This window comes from Polistes fuscatus, unplaced genomic scaffold (genome assembly GCF_010416935.1).
Source record: "Polistes fuscatus isolate 324 unplaced genomic scaffold, CU_Pfus_HIC Scaffold2, whole genome shotgun sequence".
NCBI lineage: Eukaryota > Metazoa > Arthropoda > Insecta > Hymenoptera > Vespidae > Polistes > Polistes fuscatus.
In genome coordinates this window covers 13158308-13180658 of record NW_025113096.1, presented here as the reverse complement: position 1 = coordinate 13180658, position 22351 = coordinate 13158308, and the positions used below count along the sequence as shown (strand labels likewise).

The following is a 22351-nucleotide window of genomic DNA, read 5'->3' as shown; positions in this document are numbered from 1 at the left end:
ATTATTATTACTAAATAAAAGAATATACTAAAATATTTTGTTGAAATTTTTCTCTTTGCATATATTAAGAACAATTTTTGAATAAATATATACAAACTAAATTGAAAAATATTGATTTGATAAAATAAAAATGTATCAATTTATTACATTATAAGGCAAGTTAATAATATTCTGAGAAATATTGATACATGCGTATATTTAATATGTTTTTAATTGAATTTAATTGACAAAGTGAACATATATATATTCGTAATATATATTCGTCCCGTTAGGGAGGACGAATTTTTTCGTTTATTGTCTTTTTTCAAATGAAAAAAGCAGAACTAATCTATAGTGTAACTCAATATAATTAGAATATCTTTGCCGCATTTTATACGAGCCCATTCCATACAAGACATGCATCGAATCGATTCTTCAGCTTAAAAATGAACTTTAATCACGCGCTGGTTTTTCGTAAACTAACTACAGCGTTACTTTTTCAATTCAATCAATTTCATTAGACACTATTTATATTGTGTTAGTTCCTAACGATTAATTTTAATTATATATCGGTGCTGAGATCCACGCCCATCTGTTTTGGCGTTAGATTCGATGTAACATCATGCTAAGAAATCATTTTGAACGATTCACGTTCAGAAACCCTCTCTAACCTTGTCTTACATTACTTTCTTTTTCATGGATATAGCAACGTCACTACGTGACGTTTAGGAGGAGAGGTAAAAAGTTTCGACGCCTGTTAGACGCAACCCCCGCAGAGAGAAAAACGATCTGGACAGGTGCAAAGACTCCTGCTCAAAATCGCACCTATCACCTTATCAATTTAACAGGTGAAATCGATTAAAATGTTTTGAATACTTAAGATAATTCGTATGATTTAACGATTCGAAAATACAGATTTTTCGTTTTTAAAAGCAAACAATAGGATAGTTTTGGACTAGCATGAAAAACTCGATCGAACTATGATCGCCATGGAAGATTAGACCTTTTCCTAGGAGAAATACCTTAGGCTCAAAGAGAAATTTTAGAAAAACGATTTATGGCCTTTCAAAAGACGATTCCACCTGCGGTCAAACGATATATAATATTCCACAGGCGCCAGAAATTAAGTAACTTGAAGTAGACGATCTTTAAGAAATTCTAACCACAATACTGTTAAAGGAATCGTCAAATATGTTAAATAAAATTAGACACAATTTAAAAAAATAGAAAGCAAGTAGAAGAAGAACTAGAACAAAATCGTTCTTTGTAGTAGGAATATTTTAAAGATAGATACAAGAGAGATAAAATGCTTTATCGTTTCTGAAGGATCGCTCAAATTGCTTGAGGAAAGTTATTTGCTGTTGTTTCTTCTCGAAAACACGTAGGTTCGGTCGAATGGCTCTGGTAAACGGCTGGTGGTATAGCACGTTTTCACAGCGACGTTCTGGCGACAGAAAGAAAGGATGAGAAAGAAAATAAGAGCGAGAGAAAGAAAGTCCACGAGATCCAGGTAGATGCTAATGGGGACCGATTGTTTTTTCTCTTCTGTTTTCCTCCCTTGGCATTGTTCTTACATGGGTCCGCCTCCGCTCATCAGTTAACATTGTCCGCGCATTAGATCGGCCTTGTTCCAAATTCGAGCAACTCGCGAACGAGTAAGCAAGCAAGCAAGCAAACAAACAAACAAAAAAACAAACAAACAAGCAAGCTTTTATCCTAAAAGAATGCACGACTCTTTCCTTCTGTTGTTGAAAGAAAGGAAGACAAAGGTGGCAAACAACGAAATACCTTTGTTTCATACACGAAACTTTCGTTCACATCATGTTCGATCTCTACTTTTTTTTTATACTACATTTGTAGACAAGGACTTAAAATACCAATATTTTTCGGTTGTCATTCATATTATTAAAATAAAAATCGAAATATGAAAGACCGATATTTTTTTTCATTTGTTCTATTTTATTACAATTTTCTGTGTATTTGTAAGCAAAGCATATAAAACTGTTATAATTTTGTTACAGGTATTATGCTAGAAAAATTATACCAAAACGGAAGTAATTATCAAATAATCAATTACAAAAATAATTGTCACATTATTTTGACGCTTTATTTGATTGGAAACATTTATTTCTTCCTTCGACTACAGATGATACTATATTATTCATTGACATTTCTTTTTTTATTTATTTAATGTCGTATCAACCAATCGCAGAGTTATCAGCGACTAAATGAAAGATTTACAGTTTATATATTATACAATTGGATATATATTTAAGATATTGTAATAGATTTACAATTAGTATGGTGTCTTTAATGTCTAAATTATCCTTTCAAGTGTGTGTGTGTGTGAGTAAACTTTTTTATTTATTATAGCTAAATCTGAAGATACTTCGGTATAAACGTATCTGCTCAACAGAATTTTCAGATAAATTTTCTCGAGAAACGGGCCCTCAAATAAGCCATTCGGCTTATTTTTACATGTAAAATCACACATCGGTCTGTTGTACTACTCGTCCCGATACACCCTGTTTAAAAAACTAAAACTTCTCAAATAAAAATAGAAAACTTAGTGACGATTCGCAAGATCGATTATCTCGAATATTGTTATCTCGAGTTAACTTTCTCTCTTTCTCTTTCTTCGAGAAATGAGAATGCCAAAGAAGACAAAGTGAAAGGAGAGAAAGAATACGAGAAAAAAATGAAAAAAAAAAAGAATACGAATACGAATACGAAGAAAAGTCGAGTGAGAGAGGCAAAGGTGGAAGAAAGAGAAGAGAAAAGGTAGAGAGGGTGGTGGGTTTTTTAAGACCTTTCGAAGAGGAGCACGTTTGGAAGGAAAGGACGTTGCGTTATATACCTTGGCGAATAGACAGGAGGAGGTGCCGATATCTCGACCGTAATTTATCACCCAGCTAGACCGGCTAGAAAAGACGGTCCCAGAACGATTCTCCTGTGGGCCCCGCGGCTCAAGATCACCGACGGAGAGAATGAGATAGAGATAGACACCGAGAAAGGGAAATGGAGAAAGAGGAAAAACGAAAAAGAAGATGAAGAAAGAGGGATTCTTAAGAGAGAGCAAGAGAAAGAGGGAAAGAGAGGGAATGAGAGAGAGTGAGTAAGGCCCTGGGGCCAGCCCTCATTACCACGCCTCTAGACTTCCTAGTCATTATATGGTGGTTCCAATACCAAGATCGCGTTTCATCACGAATACCATCGCGGACATTCCACCGACATGACAAAAAAAGAGAGAGAGGGTTAAATGATGTGTATCATCCTTCCGAAATACGAATGAGATTAAGCTTCATAAAATGTTTTCCTAAAAATTTGAAGTGCGTGTGTATAATCGAACAAAAACACTCATTCTAAAAACCTCTAATGAACTTATCGTCTATCTGTTTTATTAAAGAGATAAAATGCGGAAAATTGGGTCGATTCTTAAAAGGAACTTCTCAAAAAAGAAAATTTCTGTAAATGAGAAAGAGAAGTGTGCTCCGCCCAGAGGCTGGTTGTAAATAATTAAAGAGAACCAGTAAAAACAAATATATCGTTTCGCGCAGTGTGATAGATGATGTTGCTTATTCAGCGTCCTGGACGCAAGAGGAAAGAGAAGGTAAGAGAAAGGGTGCAGGTGGAGATGGAGGAAGAGGAGAAGGAGGAGAACTTCAGAGGTTGGTAGGCTTTTAGGGCCTTACGTGGAGCGACGAGAGGGTTCAAGGGCGTACTGAAGACGCGGAGGATTGGAGGCAAGGAAGGCGAGGCAATTAGGATGCACAGCAGGGTGCCAAAATCTTTACCCTCCTCGTTCAACCTCCTCCTACGCTAAAAATCTCCTTCGCCTCTCTCTCTCTCTCTCTCTCTCTTTGACTTCCCGTTGCTTTCCTCTTCGTCTTTTCGGTCATATCGAAAAGGATAGACCGTTCTACTCTTTTCAAAACAATCGACATCATTGATGCCCTCCCTTTTAGTGTCCATAACCTCACTATTAATTCTAAATATCGTTGGGGACAATTCTCAGTTTCACGTTAATCTCATTGTTTGTCTACTATAGAATGAAAAATATTAATCGAAATATCTAAATATTTTCGTTATTTATAAAATTTTATGATATAAATTTTTATATAATATGCAAATCTACACGCTCAAATAACTATATACATACCGTATATCTGTTGTTTTATTTTACTTAAAAACACGTAAAAATATACTGCATGTATAAACTGAACTAATTGTAAATAAATACCAGCTTTTACAACTTTAATCAAGCAGTAATTGCCACCACAACGATGTACGAGTAAATGAAAGACCGAAATTCGATATGTGCAGTTTAAAAAAAAAGACACTCGAAAAAAATGATTGTCACTTTTGTCATTGTGAGCCGTGTACGTCCACAATACAATAAAAGCGGTATGCGTATTATTAAAATGTCGATAAATGACCTTACATCAAATTATTTAAAAATTCTTCGTTCTACAATGAAAATTACAAGTGGCTTTAATTGAAAATTCAGTATACGCCCTACATGGCACAAAATTTGTTAAATAAATAATAATATTTACAATCATATTATTGAGTGATATGTGATGCAAGGACGTAATTATAATTATAAAAATAATTTGTAATGATGTCTTCATTTTTGAATTAATGTACATATTTATTTTTTTATTTGATTAATAAATAACAAACAATAAATTCGTATAACAAACAATAATTAAGTATTTATTTATAGTCAATAACGTTTGTTTAAATAAAAATTATTGATGTCGCTTACTATTTTAAAAAAATATGTTAAGTGATTTCTTAGGTTATACGATCGACTTTGACATCAACGCCATCTTTTAGAAACGACCACTTAAGATTAATAAAAAATCTATTGTCGATAAAAAACGCGAAAAAGCATCATCGGTCGATAAAAATTCGAATGTCGATAATAGAAATAATAATTATTATTAACGCTATTTTTCGAAAAGATCGCAATTGCAATTAATAATAATAATAATAATAATTGAACTTTTAGCTGTTGCAATTTAAACGAACTTCTTTTTTATGATATAAATAATACATATACAGAATGTATCCGAACAGTTTGTACAACCAGGTCTCTGCAGATAAAAATATAACTAAATCCGAAGATATTTCAAGAAACGCGTACTCTACAAATTTTTCAAACATGATATTTGAAAATATAGGTTTTGTCCGGATATATCCTACATATGATATGATATATAATTTATATAACAAAAAAATAATAAATTTTATATTACTTCAATAAAAGAAAAATAATATTTTACTTTAGACTTTTGTTTCAATCATCTTAATTCCTTGACGTACAATAATTTTTGGGAAACGTCGTTGATTTTTAATGCCATTATAGAATTTGAAGTCTTCAAGATGTCAAGAACTATCTCCAGCGAACACACACACTCACACACACAACACACGCCGTGCATTATATTATTAGATATTATTATTTCATTTATTTAATTATTGTCCATTAACATTATATATCAACCTTGATTTAATATTATATAGCAATGCAAATTTAAAAATAAGATGTTCTATTTCTAAGCTTGCATATAACTGTTTAGGTAAACCAAATTAAATGCTTAAATCTTTAAAAATTTTTGGAAAAATTAAATCAGAAGTTTTATTCGATATTAATTCTTATTAATACTTTGACCCCTAATGGTAAATTCTTACCACCAGATGGTGCTTCTGAAAAACATATATCTTTGATGCGTGTTGCGTGTCCGCCACACATACCTTAATTTTCAAGTAGTCATAAATATTTAACTGATAAAAAGTATCTACAAGGACATATTAATAAGTTATCTTTATTTGCACGTGCTTTGTTTATGCTAATACAAGATATTACTTTCTCGTTTAGTGCTCATTTTCAAATGTTCGGGATATATAGTATTTAATAAAAAGAATACAATCTGTGTTTGTACCTTAAAACTTAGTCTCTTTGTTTACAGATTCGCTATGGCTGACAATAAGCAACAAACTAAATCTCTTTCTCCAACATTAGAAAAATTATTTGGGTAATTAAAGTGCATTTAAATGAATTTAAATAAAAAATGCATAATTTTGTTAATATAAAAATCTATGAATTATACATTTTTTTTAACATTGTTACAGTTATATAGATGCTCATAAAGTAGAATACATTAATAATCTACGAGAAGCAGTTGCTATAAAATCGGTTTCAGCATGGCCAGATCATAGAAGTGAAATAATTAAAATGGTCAAATGGACGGAAGTTAAATTAAAAGAACTTGGTGCTACGACAGAATTAGCAAATGTAGGAATACAAAAATTGTCAGATAATTCTGAAATTCCACTTCCACCAGTACTCTTAGGAACTCTTGGTTCTGATCCTAAGAAAAAAACAGTCCTTTTATATGGGCATTTAGATGTCCAGCCTGCGCTGAAAGAAGATGGATGGGACACTGAACCTTTTGTTCTTATAGAAAAAAATGATAAACTTTATGGACGTGGCAGTACAGATGATAAGGGACCAGTTTTGTGTTGGATCCATGCGCTTCAAGCATACAAAGCTATTGGTGTTGATTTTCCAGTAAACTTAAAGGTATTTTCTAAAGAGTGTAATTGTTTCGAACATTAACTAATTTTGAATTATAGTTTGTATTTGAAGGTATGGAAGAAAGTGGCAGTGAAGGACTAGACGAATTACTTTGGAAACGTAAAGACAATTTTTTAAAAGGAACAGATTATGTTTGCATATCTGATAATTATTGGTTGGGAACTACAAAACCTTGTATTACATATGGATTAAGAGGAATCTGTTATTTTCAAATTGAGGTAACATGTGCGAGCAAGGATTTGCATAGTGGAACATTTGGTGGTATTGTACATGAAGCAATGGCTGATCTTATTTACTTGATGAATACCTTGGTAGACGTCAATGGAAAAATATTGATAGATGAAATTTATGATAATGTTGCTCCCATTACTGATCTTGAATTAAAAAGTTATGAAACTATTGAATTTGATGTGAATGAACTTCGTGAATCTTGTGGAGCAACTAAATTACCTCATAATGAGGAGAAGGTATAAGAGCGAAACAATAACTCTGTCCTTCTTGAATATCTCTTATTATTAATTATTATTAATTTTGTTTGGCTAAGATTCAACTTCTGATGCACCGCTGGAGACAGCCAAGTCTTTCCCTTCATGGTATTGAAGGAGCTTTTAGTGAACCTGGTGCAAAAACTGTTATTCCAAGAAAAGTTATTGGAAAATTTTCAATTAGATTAGTACCCAACATGACGCCAGATCAAACTGTAGAACAAGTTACAAAATATTTGAAAGCTAAGTGGGAAGCTAGAAAAAGTCCAAATACATTTAACGTGATTATGAATCATGGAGGCAAACCGTGGTCAGAAAATCCTGATCATCCAAATTATGTAGCTGGACGAAAGGCTACTAAACACGTCTATGATGTTGAACCTGATCTTTCTCGTGAAGGTGGATCTATTCCGGTAACTTTAACATTCCAAGAAATCACAGGTAAAAATGTTTTACTCTTACCTGTTGGAGCAGGTGATGATGGTGCACATTCTCAAAATGAGAAGTTAAACATATATAATTACATTCAGGGAGTAAGTATATATGTATATATATATATATATATTTCTTCTTTAATTATTATAATAAAAGAAGAACTCATTTATATATAGCTTAGCTAACATTCCATAAACTTCATAATTTCTTTGCAGACAAAATTACTGGGTGCTTATCTTTATGAAGTTGCTAACATTTAAGGAGTGACAAAATTGTACAAGAAATATTAAACATGGTATTAATACAACAATGATGTGTTATATATTATTATATAGTATTAAATTGAAATTATATTATTATTTCTTTACAAGATTTTAATTGTATAAAGAGAGGTGACGGAAAGAGGCTTTTTATTAATTTCATATATAAATTTACATAAAATTTGATGAAATAAGTACATATGTAAATTAATTAAAAGAAATCTGCATTATAACTTTTTTGTTCCTGTTCAACTTTTAGTACCCATCCTGGTTCACCTTTGTGAGCTTCATATGGTAACTGCACAACGAATTTAGTTGCATATTGCTTCCACTATATAATAAATAACAACAATTAAAAATATGAAACATTACAGATGGCATCAAATAAACTTACATCAAGATGTTTTATAAAGCCAAGCAATGATACATGGGTATTATCTGGGACTTGTAAGGAACCTAGAGATAATATACTTTCTTTTGGCCATTCTAAAATTAATATATAAAGTCTTTTTTCATCTTTACTTTGTGTATACCATACATTACTTGTTAATGTATCATTCTGTATTTTCCATGGTTTAGTATTATAAATAGCTTCACCGTTTATTTTTAGCCAAGAACCTATTGTAAACGCAATCGTGATATTAATATTACCTAATACTTTAATTTCATAAGAATATAGAAATATAAAAATGATAAAACCTATTCCACGTAATCTTTCTTCAAATATTGGAGAAATAATACCATCCTTAGTTGGACCAACATTCATCAATAAATTTCCACCACAACTTACTGTAGTTACCAATTCTTTTACTAATTCATTAAGTGTAAAATAATCTGCTAAAGCAGCATTTCTACGAAAGCCCCAAGACTTTTTATCGATAGTCATACAATTCTCCCATTTATGTGGAAGAAGTACTCCTAAATATATAGAAATAATAATAAAAAATCATGTTGTTACCATAGAAAAAAATATTAAATGCAAATGTTTTATAAATCCACACCAGGATTAAAACGATCGGTACACGTGTAAAAATCGCCATGATGACATGGAATATCTCTACCCCATCTATCATTTACAACTACTGTTTCTTTTACAGGACTTTCATTATATAACCAGGATAAAAATTCTTTTGATTTCCAATAAGAATCGGTAGCTTCCCAATCACCATCTGACCAAATAATTTCTGGTTTGAACATTTCTATAAGCTCATGCATTTCGGGAATTATTTTCTGCGTAACGAAAAGATCTGTTGTAAAATTATTTTGTTTGTCAGCAAGATACATAGGATTATACCACTCGTATAAAGAATGATATAATCCAAATTTGATATCGGTGGATGATCTTAACGCTGCTGCCAATTCACCTATACATTACAAATCAAAATGAAGAGAAGAATTTACCTAATATATAAATGAGATTATCAAATATACCTATGAGATTTTTCTGTGGTCCAATATCCATGGAATTCCAACTGAAGGAATATTTTGATGGCCACAGCGTATATCCTTCATGATGTTTACTAGTCAATACCACATATTTTGCACCTGAAGCTTCAAACATTTCGCTCCATTGAGACGCATTAAAAAATTCTGCAGTAAAATCATGCGCAAAGTCTTGATAAGTGTAATTAGGTGGATATCGTTGCTTCATGAAATCATGATATTTAGTACCAGTTTCTTCTATAATATGAAGACACATTTGAATATAATACAAATTTATCATTTCTTTTGATAAACATACAAATGTATACCTTTCCAGTTATTCCAAAACCATTCTGAACCGAAGCTAGGGACACTAAACACTCCCCAATGAATAAATATTCCAAATTTGGCATTGTCGTACCAAGCAGGAAGAGGTCGAGCATCTAAACTATTCCAAGTAGGATCATATTTAAGTTGGCCTGTATTGCGAGGTGATAATAATTTATATTCTTCTATAATACTGTTTTCTATTACAAAATAATGATCTCTTAAAGATCCACATTGTACAACAATATTCCACAAAAATGTAATATAAAAAAAAAATGTTAGAACTTGCATGATGTATATATTTTCACAAAAAACGATAATATTTATACTGATTTCTCACATATGTATCAATTTTATCATAAATGCTATCTGAAAGTATAAATCATTTACGGTTATAAAAACACTGAAACTTAAGTGTATAAAGATTGATAAACAGTTTAATCAGGTTATGTCGTATGAGATCGTATCAGAGTCATTTAAAAATATGATAACATACTAAAGAGAGAGATTACTTTATAAACAATAAAATTATTTTTTTATTCTTTTTTATTTTTTAATATAATTTTATTAGACCCAAATAACAATAAACTACTTTTACTGGTACTAAAGACTAAAATTGTCTTGATAAATTTACATATTTGTTAGTTTAACAGTATATGTATTATATACGTATCTATATACGCTATATAGTTGGACACAAAAATATTCGGACATCAGTATAAATTTGATATTTATGTTCTGTATTTCTCTACACTCTTAATCTCCCATTACCACCATGAATATTAAATTTGCTCTCATCAGTAAAAATAACATTATTCCACTACCTATTTTCTTTAGAAATGTAAATTTTAATAAATTAAAGTTCTTTTTTTTGTTTATTGCATTAATGTACAGTTTTCACCTGATTATCTGTTCGTTGCATACGCAATACTCTTCGCACGTTTTCCGGATGTACGGTGATACCACGTTTTACTTGTGGTATTGTGGCTATTTTTGGAATATTTTTTGTCTGTTGTTCTTTTTTAATTTTTATAATAACTTCACGCCTATCGCGAACACTTTAAATTCATGGACGTTCACTTTGATGAATAAAATTAATTCTGTTTTTATTTATATATATATATATATATTTCTCTTTCTCCGATGAAAAATGACTAGCTGCCGCGCCATATCGAAAAATCAAACTCAAACACTAGCACTTCTATGTTACAAGCATTATGTTTTAAATATTGTACTAATAGCTTTCTGGAAATTGAACTACTATTAAATTGACTAATGATATCCAACAGTATCTAAATATTTTTGTAATCTACAAATTAGCTATTTTTCAGTTTTCTTTCATTATCGAAACAGTCATATATAATAAATAAATATTTGTTTGTATTTATATTATTTAGAAACCATGCACTATCATGATATATTTATACTGGTGTCCGAATATTTCCGTGACTGACTGTATGTATAATATGTATAGTATATATTACGTAAAAACAAACTTCTGATAAAACTTATTTATGAAGCGCGATAAGAGAAGTAATATTTATTTTAAGAACATAACATATTTCATTTGTACTACATTCAGTATAGAATATAATTTAATCCAAGTCACGTAAGAATTATAGTGCTCATTCAAAATGGAAATAGATCCACCCAAAGAACTTTTAAAACCATTAGAAGTCCCCTCCAAAATATTAATGGGGCCTGGACCAAGTAATTGTTCACAACGAGTGTTACAATCTCTAGGACATCAAATAATAGGTCACCTTCATCCGGAAATGTTGAAGGTATTCATAAACAATTGTAATCAAAAATAATTCCATAAGATATGCGATAAATTTTCAGTTAATGGATGACATCAAAGCAGGAATTCAATATGCATTTCAAACAAAAAATAAATTGACTTTGGCATTGAGTACAGCAGCACACGGTGGTATGGAAGCATGTTTGGGAAATTTAATCGAGTCAGGAGAAACAGTGTTGATTGCTAAATGTGGAATTTGGGGTAAACGTGCTGGCAATATGGCGAATCGTATTGGTGCACATGTAAGAATATTTTTAAAAGTTCAAACAAAATTATAAAATAAAATAACACGTAAGACGCCAGGCAGCACAGAGGCCGAAAATAGTACAAACGTTGTCGAAATATGAAAATGTAGTTTAATGTTTATTAAAATTAATATTTGAGGCTTTATGAGGTTGCTAATAATGAATCTGATATTATTTTTTTGAAGAAAAATGACGAATACAAAATCGAGGATAATTCGGATATCATTATTACTGAAGATGATATTATATGTTAATTAATAAGTAATATGACGGTTAAAACAATAATAAGAAAAAATTCGAAAAAAAAAACAAAAAAACTTAAAATGACCGAAATTTATGAGGAGCTATGAGTCACATAAATTTAACGTTCATGTTTCAACTAAAAATTTACAGGTGTTGATAAATACTTATCCATTACAAATGGTTTATACATGCGCTACAGGATCCATTAAACATATTCCTAAGGTTAAAAGTCTCCGAAAAAAAATTTTTATTTATTATTTTGGAAACGTTTTTTTCCATTTTCGGCCACTGTGGGCCGATCCCTACAGACCGAATTTAGACTTTCCGTCCCGGCCGCGTCAATCACCAATGGCCAACATTTTTATGTTTCTCACGGCTTACAGATCGTCGTTGCCTGTACGGAAAGTTCAACATAAGAGGCTTGATGCTTAATATGTTGGTGGGATAAAAGAAATTTTCATTAGTTTAAAAGCTTAAATTGAAACTATGGTTGAGTAGTTTTAATAGTTGTATAATCTAAAAGTTCTTTTATGGGTTAGTAATTTTTTTGAAAAATTATGAATTCCGTACTGAGTTTAATTAATTTTTTATCATTTGGAATATTAATAGGTTTTTACATAATTTAGCACAATTGATATCATAGGTTGAATTCCTGAATACTGAACATGGAGTTGGTTTCGATCTCAATCTTTTAGAATCTTTTTTGAAAAGATTCAAACCTGCTGCAGTTTTTGTAGTACATGCTGAATCTTCAACTGGCATGAAACAACCATTGGAAGGCGTTGGAAATCTCGTTCATCGGTGCATTTAATTTATATCATTCTTAATTATATTTATCGGAAAGATTAACAAAACTTTTTTTTTTATGTTAGATATAATTCACTCCTTATTGTCGATTGTGTAGCGTCGTTAGGCGGTGAGTCGTTTTTTGCAGACGCTTGGGAGATTGATGCTGTTTATTCGTGTAGTCAAAAAGTTCTTGGAGCTCCGCCGGGTATAACACCAATTTCATTCAGCCCTCTAGCAGTGTATGTAATTGATATTTAATGATAAAAAGAATACATGATTTATTTTAGTAATGTTTCTAATCGTTTCAAAATTTTCCTAATTAGAAAAAAGATTTTCGGCAGGGGTACGAAAATTTCAACATATTATTGGGATATGACCATTTTAGGTGATTATTGGAACTGTTTCGGTAATTCAAGGATTTATCATCATACGATGAGTGCTACACTGATTTATGGATTACGCGAGGCTTTGGCAGAGTTAATAGAGGAAGGCCTTGTTTCTCGTTGGTCTAGACACAAATTAGTAGCTGCTAAATTGCGAGAAGAACTTTCGAAACGAGGATTTCGATTTTACGTTAAAGATCCGAAATTTCAACTGTCTACTATTGTATCTATTGAAATACCGCGTGGGGTGGATATTAAAATTTTATCAGCTAGAGCTATGGAAAGGTAAAATATTTTTAAAAACAAATTTTTTCATTTGAATTATCATTTAAAATTATTGTAGATATGGAGTTGAAATAAGTGGTGGACTTGGCCCAACTGTTGGCAAAATTATACGAATTGGCTTGATGGGAAATAATTCTACGTACCATCACGTTGATCTTCTACTTGATGCTTTAGATGATGCACTCAAATTTGCCATAAAATCAAAAATATAAGTGTATATATACATGTGCGCGTATATGTTTTATGCAAGTTTAGCCATGACAGATTGAAAATATTAGGCTGATGAAAAAATGATTTCTAGTAGATATTCTCTAATTATTGATAATAAGGGATACTATTAAAGTGAATCCATAAACAACTTGATAATTTGAAAAAAATTTAAATTTTAATCGTTCAATATTTAAATTATGTAAGTATTTTAATTTGGTACTTAAAAATTCCATTGTTATTTTTGTATCAAGCAAATAATTCGTAACTTTTAAGTTTGGAGTGCAAACAACTGCACAGAAATTTGTCGTGCAGACAAAAAGAACTGGAGTAAATTTATTTTATTAATGAAAATACTGCAATCGGCATACATTTTCTTTCGCTATTAAGCTTCATTGTATTAATTAGCAATGTCAATAGTTAGGTACATTATTTCACTTTCGGTATAACAAGAAAGATAATATCTTGAATGTAATACATACATAATGACAATTACAATGGGAGTTAGAGATAATGGCAATAAATGTAAATGATAATATTTTTTAATTAATAAATCATACTTAATAGTTTTGGCACAGTATAGTTATATTCTTTAACGAAATTTAATTCAAATAAATTTACGTGCTGGATTTAAGTTAACTATAATAAAAGTTCAAAAAAACATAATCAGAGTAAACTAAGCGGCAAGATGAAATAATGATTATTAAATAAGATCACTGAGATTTTCTTTTGATTCATAGAAACACAATCAATATTTTACAATTGATTCTAATCAAAAGATTGAAATAGTAACGTTGACATATAATTGATTCGAACAACAAAAACATTGCCATCTAATTTAACTCAAAAATTGTAAAGCTTATCTATAAAAAAAAAAAGAAAGAAAAAAAGATAAAGATCGATAACATGCATACGTAAGTGGAGAGATGATTTTAAATAATAATGACTAATAATAATAACTGTAATTACAAATGATAGGTTGTTACTTTAAAACCACGTTTTAATCGCGGAATCAATTAGGGATATATTATAAACTATCGAGTTGTATAAATAATATTAATAATAGTAATAATAATGATAATTAATAATAATTATAATTATAATTGATAATTCATTAGTATATCGATAGATGCTTCATTTCATTACACATTACATATGTTCGTCTGTTTCTTTTTTTCCGTTTCTTTTTATGTACAAAATTGTCAATAATTAACAGACTGATTTACTCATAGTTAAATCTTATGTAATCCTATAATAGTTAATAGTATCGAACTAATGCATGCACGAAAATAATAATTAAGGCACGAACGGTTAAGAGCGGATCAACGCTTTTCGTAGAAAATATGTGAAAGAAAGAAATACTTTCCGTCGTTATTTAACATGAAACACGAAAAATTTGTGCTTCAAAGTTTGTGCTCGATGGAAAGGAATCGTTGCCTTTTCAAAAAGCAACCAGGCCTGCCTGCTGCCGCGACAACGTACGAGCCATTACTCATCTTTATATTTTTCATATTTTTTTCTGTTTCTTTGTTTTACTTTCTTGTCTAACATATACAAATAAAAATTTCACAGTTTTATCGCCTACATCGAAAAGACCCAACGATTCAAATACGCTTACAAAATATTATACATACCGACGGATTTACACTAAACATTTTTTTACACCTCATAACTTTTTCTTTTTATTCATTTTTTATTTCCTTGTTTTAAACAAAGACAGCACTGATTACGTACCAATTCAACCTCTCAAATAATAAATTTATTGTCCGAGGAAAGAAAGATTAAGCTTTTTATGAGGTATAAATACTATGAGACAAATGAAATTGCATACAACTAATATTTATCAGGTCAATATTTTAAAAAGTTTTTAATTATTATTTTAAATTAATTGTCAGCATATATAATAAAATATGAATATTTAATAACATAAATCGTTAGTAGACTGACGAAATATTAACGCAATTCTAATGCATTATTGATTAATTTCTGAGGCATTTTTATGAACTGACAAAATGCAATTTGATAAAATATTCACATATACTAATTATTTATTTTACAAAATACTTACTAGTAATTAATAATTATACTGACCAAATAAATAAAAGTAATTGCAAACTAGATTTTCTATGAAGTTCACCAACGAGAGAAAGATAAAAAAAGAGAAAGAAGGAAGAAGAGAGCTAAAAGAAACAATAATAAATACACAAGTGTTAAATAAAAACGAAGTACATGAAAAGAAAAGACTCTAATTGTTGGTATTGCGAAAGGTAAATTGCAAGTATGAATGAAAATAATGTTGGAACGATATCCGATATTTACAAGTATAGGTAAAACGTTACGCAAGATAATATGTAAGGTCTTAAAAATTAAAGTTACCGTAGTAGCTCGTACTAGTTACGACAATACCAATAATAATATATCTAATAGTAATAATAATAATAATAATAATAATATCAATATTAATGGTATATAATAATAATAATAATAATAATAATAATAATAATAATAATAATAATAATAATAAGCTGAAATAATTAGTAAGATTATGAAGCAAGCGATATCGCATAATGATAACTGATGTCGCCATCGGAGGTTCTTCAGTCTTCTTTGGTTGCTGGGTAACTCGATGAGGTTGGTGGGTACAGTAGAGCACTGCGATACCGTTACGACTAAAGTTTCTTTTCCCTCTCATCATCATCCTATCATCTTCGTTATCATCATCTTTCTCTCCTTCTTTTTTTTATTTTTATTTTTTTTTTCTTCAAAAGGTTGCTGTACCTTATAGTAGCTCGTAAATAGAGAGCAGTTAGCTTCCGTTTCGTTTATTCCTTGATGAGAGCCAATTGATTAATAAAACGTCTGGCTGCGGGCTTCTGGGTGCCATGGGGTCCGACGTATGAACGATTAAGAGAACGAAGACTAAGAGAGAGAGAGAGAGAGAAAATAGAGAGAGAGTTCTCAATTTTTTGTTCATTGTGTTCATGAAATTGTTCTCTCCATTCATTCCCATCGTATTGGATACCCAGTGAGAATCAATACTCTCGAACTACCCTTTTCCCTTTCCTCGTTCTCTACTTTTCCGAATTCCATTGGATTGGTTTTCAGTGGACCAAGGATTAGGATATATACGTTAATGTAAAAAGTACACATAGAGCAGTACTTCGCCCAAAGTAGAGAATAAGAGTTCTTCCTCGTACAAAAGAGTAACGATAACTAAGTTAGTCACTCGGTTTAGGACGAGTAAGGGTTCTTCTCCGTAAAGAAAGAATATCCGGTACTTAGCTCAATTCTCTTGGCGACACCGAATGTCTCGGGGGATGATGATGGTTACGATGATGACGTCTTGCACGGCGACATTGTACTGTACAACAATCGTCGCCGTCTACCAAGTAATCGCCTCGTTTCATTTGATGGGCGATCGAGTTGCACAGAGATCTCGGACAACGTTTCCTTTCGCACCTGACTTCGCCATTCTGAAATAATATTAAGTTAATCCTTTGGTTAAGGCTTTTCTTATCAAATTATTTCTATTTAAATATCTAAATTATTACAACTAATGGTAACCTGAATATCCGAGTAACCGTATTTATCTTCAGATATAGAAAATAACTTGAGTTCGACGCAACATGTATCCGGATACCCGGGTAAGATAATCAGGCAAATAAAAAATCTAAATCTGAATTTACAGTCATATTTGTATTGCATGCATTATCATGGATCATATGATAATTAATAATAATAATACTTTTTAGGACAAAGACAACGACATTCTGATTTCAATACTGCTATAAGCTTATTATATTATATTTTATATATAATATTATATTAAACGAATATTATATTTACTATATTTACTGTATTTTACTTATAATATATGTATTTCTTTGTTCTCATGCTCATTGACATCAGTTTTTTTGTTACCTACAATCTTACTTATAATTAGTACGCTATTGTTAGGATATTAAGCAGACTCCTAATAACCGATACGTATATCTTTTGGGAAATATAAATTGTCCGAAACATTGTAAATACCTGGATAACACGATTAAAGTATTTGAGTAAAACATATATACCTGGATATTTTTCATTTACTCTCGTATCTTACCGAGTATTCGGATATCCAACGAGACGGGTAGTAACAGCTCTAATCTAAACGTGAATATTTTGATCTAAAGTTTAATAAAGTAACTAGATACTAAATGGAATAGGAAATTTGTTTTCATCTTCTCAAAGCCAGATGATTTCTTTCGAAATATGTATATACGAGGCCGCTATACGGTCGCGCGAGCATACACACCGAGGCCGTGTTCCATTTTCATCGTAATGGATGGACCCTTTTAATGGTCGGTTCGGGCGAACGAGTCCGGTTAAAGGTTTTCTCCTTAAAGGTTTTCTCGTCGTGCCCGTGTCTGGATATTGCAATGAGGTTACTCTTCTAACGAGTGTGAGCGAGCAACAGACGACGATGGTGCGAGAACAAGGAGCAAAAGTAAAGCGAGTCGTGGTTGTTGCCGAGGAGAATCTTGCTTGGCAACAACGAGTACTCGTACAATAAGGAAAATTCTTCAATTGCAATCTCTCGATAAATAAAATTAACCTAACACGTGATAAACTAGGAAGGGGAAGGAAGAAATAATAGCTTTCGTATCCACAACTCGATGAAACTGACCTTCTTTCGATCTTTCTTTCTCTCTTTTTCTTACCTTGCATCGACACTTGACGCATTTCATTTCACCATGGGAGTGAACTCTCGGATGCCATTCCATACCATTCTCATAGGGCCCACCGAGAGGATACTTGCAACCACCTGTAGCTAAAATTTCTTCGGGTGAACGAAGAATCGATAGTGCGGCTTGATCTCGTGGTAAACTCATCCCATCCAAATTACCAGTCAACGCTGTGGCCGAACTTGGAGTTGTGCTAGGACATTGTTTACAGCAAGCCTTCTTGTCTGGTCTAAAGGCGATCTTCTCGTCGCAATCCAATGGCGGACACTGCACTCTCGGACATTTCACCTCCAACGTGACAGGCTATAAGATAAATGAACGAGAAACGAATAAGACTCGAGGGCTTCTTCGCTCGAGTAATTAGAAGACAAACGTCGAATAAGAAGAGATAGTAACTTGTTTACTCTGAGAAGATTTTATCTGCCAGTGTCATATAATCGCGATAGACCAAAGAAATTATTCTAAAGTAAGGCTTATCAACATTTTTTTTTATTATTTTTCTTAATAATAATATAACTGTAACAGAGGTTGCCTACGCCAATAAAATCATCGATCAATATCAAATGTGACTGGTCATAATTTATAATATATCTCATTATTCTTACGTAATTTATATTAAATTCATAGATATTATCTCTCTATGGATTATTCTGCGCATCAGGTGTACTTTTATTATAACTTAGAATATATGAGGTATATGGTATGTATATGGAATGACGTTGACGTTGCAAAACGCTTTCGAACGAGTGAAAGTAAAACTTTAAACGAGTGCATTGCAAGTTTGACGTAAGTTATATCTCGGAACGCAATAAGAATTTTCTTAGAATGAGAAATTTCAAATGTAAAACTTACGTCGCAAGTACAAACAGCACAAGTGTCAAATCCAACTGGTGGGAGATAAGGATGCCAGGAAGCTCCAGTAGGATGATATTGACCCGCGAGAATACAACCTCTTCCTACGTAAGTGACGTTGTTCTTAGCCGTTGTATTCGTCGCTGTAGCTGTGAAAGGAATTAATGTGAAAAGACATTTTCAAATAGTTTCACGTTCGAATGCGCGATTAGCTACTTGGAAACCCGCAGAACGAGGATACTTGTAGTGTTTACGTTGCCATGATATCGTATTCGATCTCTTGGTCAACTGTTGCTAACCAAAGTGGGAGAAGAAACCGCGAAATCGAGAAGACGAATCTTTCACGCGAGTAACTTTATCTTTTTTATTGAATCTTGATAGACGAGAGGGGAAAGAGAGAACGAGAGAGAGAGAGAGAGAAATGGTTTACCCGAGCAGATAGGACAGCAATGTCCTGTCGTTGGTTTGAGCTGTTTACCCTGAGGACAAGCAAGTACTGGACAAGGTACCGGATCGCATTGAGCCAAACCCCGATAACAATGACACATTGAGCATGGGTCGTTAGCGGATGTCCATTGAGTACCCTCCTCGTAAAATCTAGTCTCATGAAAACAAGCGCCAGTTTCGATTTCCGATCTTGGCGGATGAAGATTGTAAGCGACGACCGAGGCAACGTCGTTGTCGGCGTAATGGGGTAGACAACTGAGAGGTGCTCTGGCCTTAAAAGGTGCCTTCAGTAAACTGCCCGTTTGTTTGTCCATCACTTCGAGAAGGCCGATGCCAGACTCGATCCTGTATAATTCCACAGGTGAGAGCCCGGTGACGGATCCCTCGAGAATATTTCCCGTGAATTCTTCGAGAAGTCTTCTGGCAACTGGAGCACCCTGGGCGAGAATTGGCATAGTTTCCAGATACAAGCGAAAAGTACGTCCATCTTGATCACCGCTCGAGCTTATATTAGGTTGTTCAAGTCCAGCAATTTCAAGTTCATAATGAAGAGCACAATCAAGATCAATGGCAGTCCAAATCAAAGCAGTTGGTGCTGGATGTTGCGAATCATCGGTTAGCCTTCTCAACAAAACTGGAGCTGCGGTGTCTCTGGCATCGGCGACTGGTCTCTGAAGAAGACGGCCACGTAGCAGGGAGCCTAAATGAGAAGCAGCCACGACCGAAAGTTCACCATTGAATAATGGCTCGAGGAAACGTGGTCCAGGTCGATCAAGTGTACCATTAGCAAAACCATCTCGTAAAGATGGAGTCAGATCTTCGAGTTCTGTACGACGTTTGCCACCCTCATCGACTAAAGTTACCAATGGACTTTCCTCTTCTAAACCAATCAGTCTAACGCCATATCTTAAGGCACCAGTGCGATCAAGAAAAGCCCAAGCCAACCCCGAAGCTTTCGAAGAACTCTCAGATATCAACAACGTCTGATACATGTCACAACTGACTCGTGGACCAACCATACCAGACAATCTCAAAGCCTGTGGATCTCTTTGGGACATTATACTGATCGATAACTTTCCTCGAGTTAGAAGACGTAGATCGGCTCCAGACAAAGCACTACGAACTTCGCCAAAGTTCAGTTCGTTCGATGGCTTCTTCACAATAATTTCTTCCGTCAGTACTATATAATCCTTCTCTACGTGTTCGAGCTGAACAATTATTGGCACTTCGGAGACATCGTTTGGTAAGAAGACGCCATTGAACACAAGAGAAACATGAATTGAAGGTGCTGAAGCTGAAGAAGCCGAGACAATTGCAGTGCCGCCTGCACCTGACATCAAGGATCTATCTACACCCATTGTTGGTTCCAACAAAGATGTAAATTGTTCACTAGACAGTGCTCGATATCGAGACAATTGTCCCGTCAAAATAGAGCATGGTTCCCAAATGAAGGATACATGAAGACGTTCTTCTCGTAATAATTTTCTGTAATCTCTTGGCACTCTTCTCCAAACCCCACAAATTTTGCCTGTTGCATTCTGATAAACTCCACCCGCGGCATCGATCGTTTGTTCTTCGAGAATATTGCCAGAGCTATCAATGAATTGTATACTCCTTGGTCGAGGTGTCCCAGCTGATAGGTAAAATGAATAATACAAATTCTTTCGGTGGAACGTGAAACGACCAGTGGCTAAGTAATTATAGACACTAATATAGTTGGATGCTGATATTGTGTCATCACGACGTATCGCCTGGGACGTTTTTCCAGTTATTAGCGTACCGAAATCTGTTGAACGATACGAAAAGTGTAAAAATCAATTTGATAGAATAAAAAAATAGTAAGGTTAAAATGCAACAACGTTCGGTATAAAAATCAACTTCTATTTTACGATATTCAACCGTCCTGGTAAGCGCAGCATTATTACTTAAGATTCTCTTTTCGAAGGTACGTAAATAACTCGACGCTCTCTAAAACGGTACACCGTAAAATCATAAATAACGATTTTCGCGAGTTAACATTGGACCGGTACGATGGCGTTCCTTTCGTACCGATAAACTTCGTATATCAGCGGCATATCTTCGCCACGATCGTAGGTGCTAACTTTAATCCAGTGCGAATTGAGTTATAGCATTTCGCTTAGAGAGAAAAAGAGATTGCCAAAGGGAAAAAAAGACAAAAAAATTGTGAAGAGAAATTACGTTTCAAGCTTCGTTCCTCTTCCTCCGACGTCAATTGAGCTGGTAGATCCTGAACCGTGTCGGTAACTGAAACAAATCGACGATATAAGAAAATTTATGAAAAAACAAAACAATAAAAATTACTTAACGTATATTTTCGCTTGGGTAAGAATAACTAAAGAAAATTGAAAAAGTGATTGCTCGCGTACAACAGACATAGTATCAATAACTAGTTGGTGTGGGTGAAAACATAAAACAAAAATAACTGCTGGTGGTGCTAAACCAAGAGAAATAAGGAGAATCTATATATTCCTCATTGAGAGTCCGGGAGATCTGTGTGTACGGACCATAAAGAATGACCGTACGGTAAGAAAAAGAGCTAGTTGGCGCCAACCTACTGCTACTTCGAATGTTGCTTTTATGGCGCTTGTGCCGCGTCGATCCCCACCACGTTGTTCATTCCGTACAAGTACGATCCGGCTGGTTTAAAATTTTACTAAACGATCACATAAGACGACCGATCTTCTTTTTTTCCTTTTTTTTCCTGTGTTCTTCAACACCCGGCCAAAAATCGATTCGATCTTCTCATACGTTGATGCTCGAGCAATTGGGGGAAGAGACGCCATATGTTCTCAGTGGCGCCACTTTTCAAGGGGTTAATGTAAGCGATAAACTTAGTTCC

At 33.1% G+C, this 22351-nt stretch overlaps 4 protein-coding genes across 10 annotated transcripts in view; 2 read left to right on the top strand and 2 right to left on the bottom strand.

The window, feature by feature from the left end:
* The first annotated feature begins 5691 nt into the window (after positions 1-5691).
* LOC122516150 (cytosolic non-specific dipeptidase) lies at positions 5692-7813 on the top strand. 2 transcript variants are annotated; one of them, XM_043633729.1, is made up of 6 exons: positions 5692-5779; positions 5955-6020; positions 6118-6568; positions 6622-7050; positions 7128-7601; positions 7719-7813. In XM_043633729.1, the coding sequence occupies exons 2-6, from the start codon at positions 5962-5964 to the stop codon at positions 7761-7763; spliced, it is 1458 nt and encodes a 485-aa protein (XP_043489664.1). In that variant the 5' UTR covers positions 5692-5779; positions 5955-5961; the 3' UTR covers positions 7764-7813. The 2 variants fall into 2 exon arrangements, with proteins under 2 accessions (XP_043489664.1, XP_043489663.1); XM_043633728.1 differs by having other exon boundaries at positions 5706-5878.
* A 22-nt stretch (positions 7814-7835) lies between these two features.
* LOC122516152 (alpha-L-fucosidase) lies at positions 7836-9841 on the bottom strand. The gene is made up of 6 exons (XM_043633730.1): positions 9515-9841; positions 9195-9443; positions 8765-9127; positions 8463-8681; positions 8158-8381; positions 7836-8094 (listed from the first exon to the last, which is right to left on the bottom strand). Exons 1-6 carry the CDS (start codon positions 9801-9803, stop codon positions 7975-7977), a joined length of 1464 nt encoding a protein of 487 aa, XP_043489665.1. The 5' UTR covers positions 9804-9841; the 3' UTR covers positions 7836-7974.
* A 1096-nt stretch (positions 9842-10937) lies between these two features.
* LOC122516153 (alanine--glyoxylate aminotransferase) lies at positions 10938-14696 on the top strand. Its single transcript, XM_043633731.1, has 6 exons — positions 10938-11296; positions 11355-11555; positions 12445-12602; positions 12674-12829; positions 12914-13258; positions 13317-14696. Exons 1-6 carry the CDS (start codon positions 11147-11149, stop codon positions 13468-13470), a joined length of 1164 nt encoding a protein of 387 aa, XP_043489666.1. The 5' UTR covers positions 10938-11146; the 3' UTR covers positions 13471-14696.
* A 281-nt stretch (positions 14697-14977) lies between these two features.
* The window catches only part of LOC122516149 (dorsal-ventral patterning protein Sog), a 52516-nt gene continuing 45142 nt past the window's right edge, over positions 14978-22351 (bottom strand). For all 6 annotated transcript variants that reach the window (XM_043633726.1, XM_043633727.1, XM_043633722.1 and 3 more), the window contains 5 exons: positions 21691-21756; positions 19475-21277; positions 19045-19193; positions 18169-18495; positions 14978-16938 (listed from right to left, as the gene is read on the bottom strand). In XM_043633726.1, coding sequence (XP_043489661.1) covers positions 16744-16938; positions 18169-18495; positions 19045-19193; positions 19475-21277; positions 21691-21756 — 2540 coding nt within the window. In that variant the 3' untranslated portion in view covers positions 14978-16743. The remainder of the gene's footprint in view (positions 16939-18168; positions 18496-19044; positions 19194-19474; positions 21278-21690; positions 21757-22351) is intronic.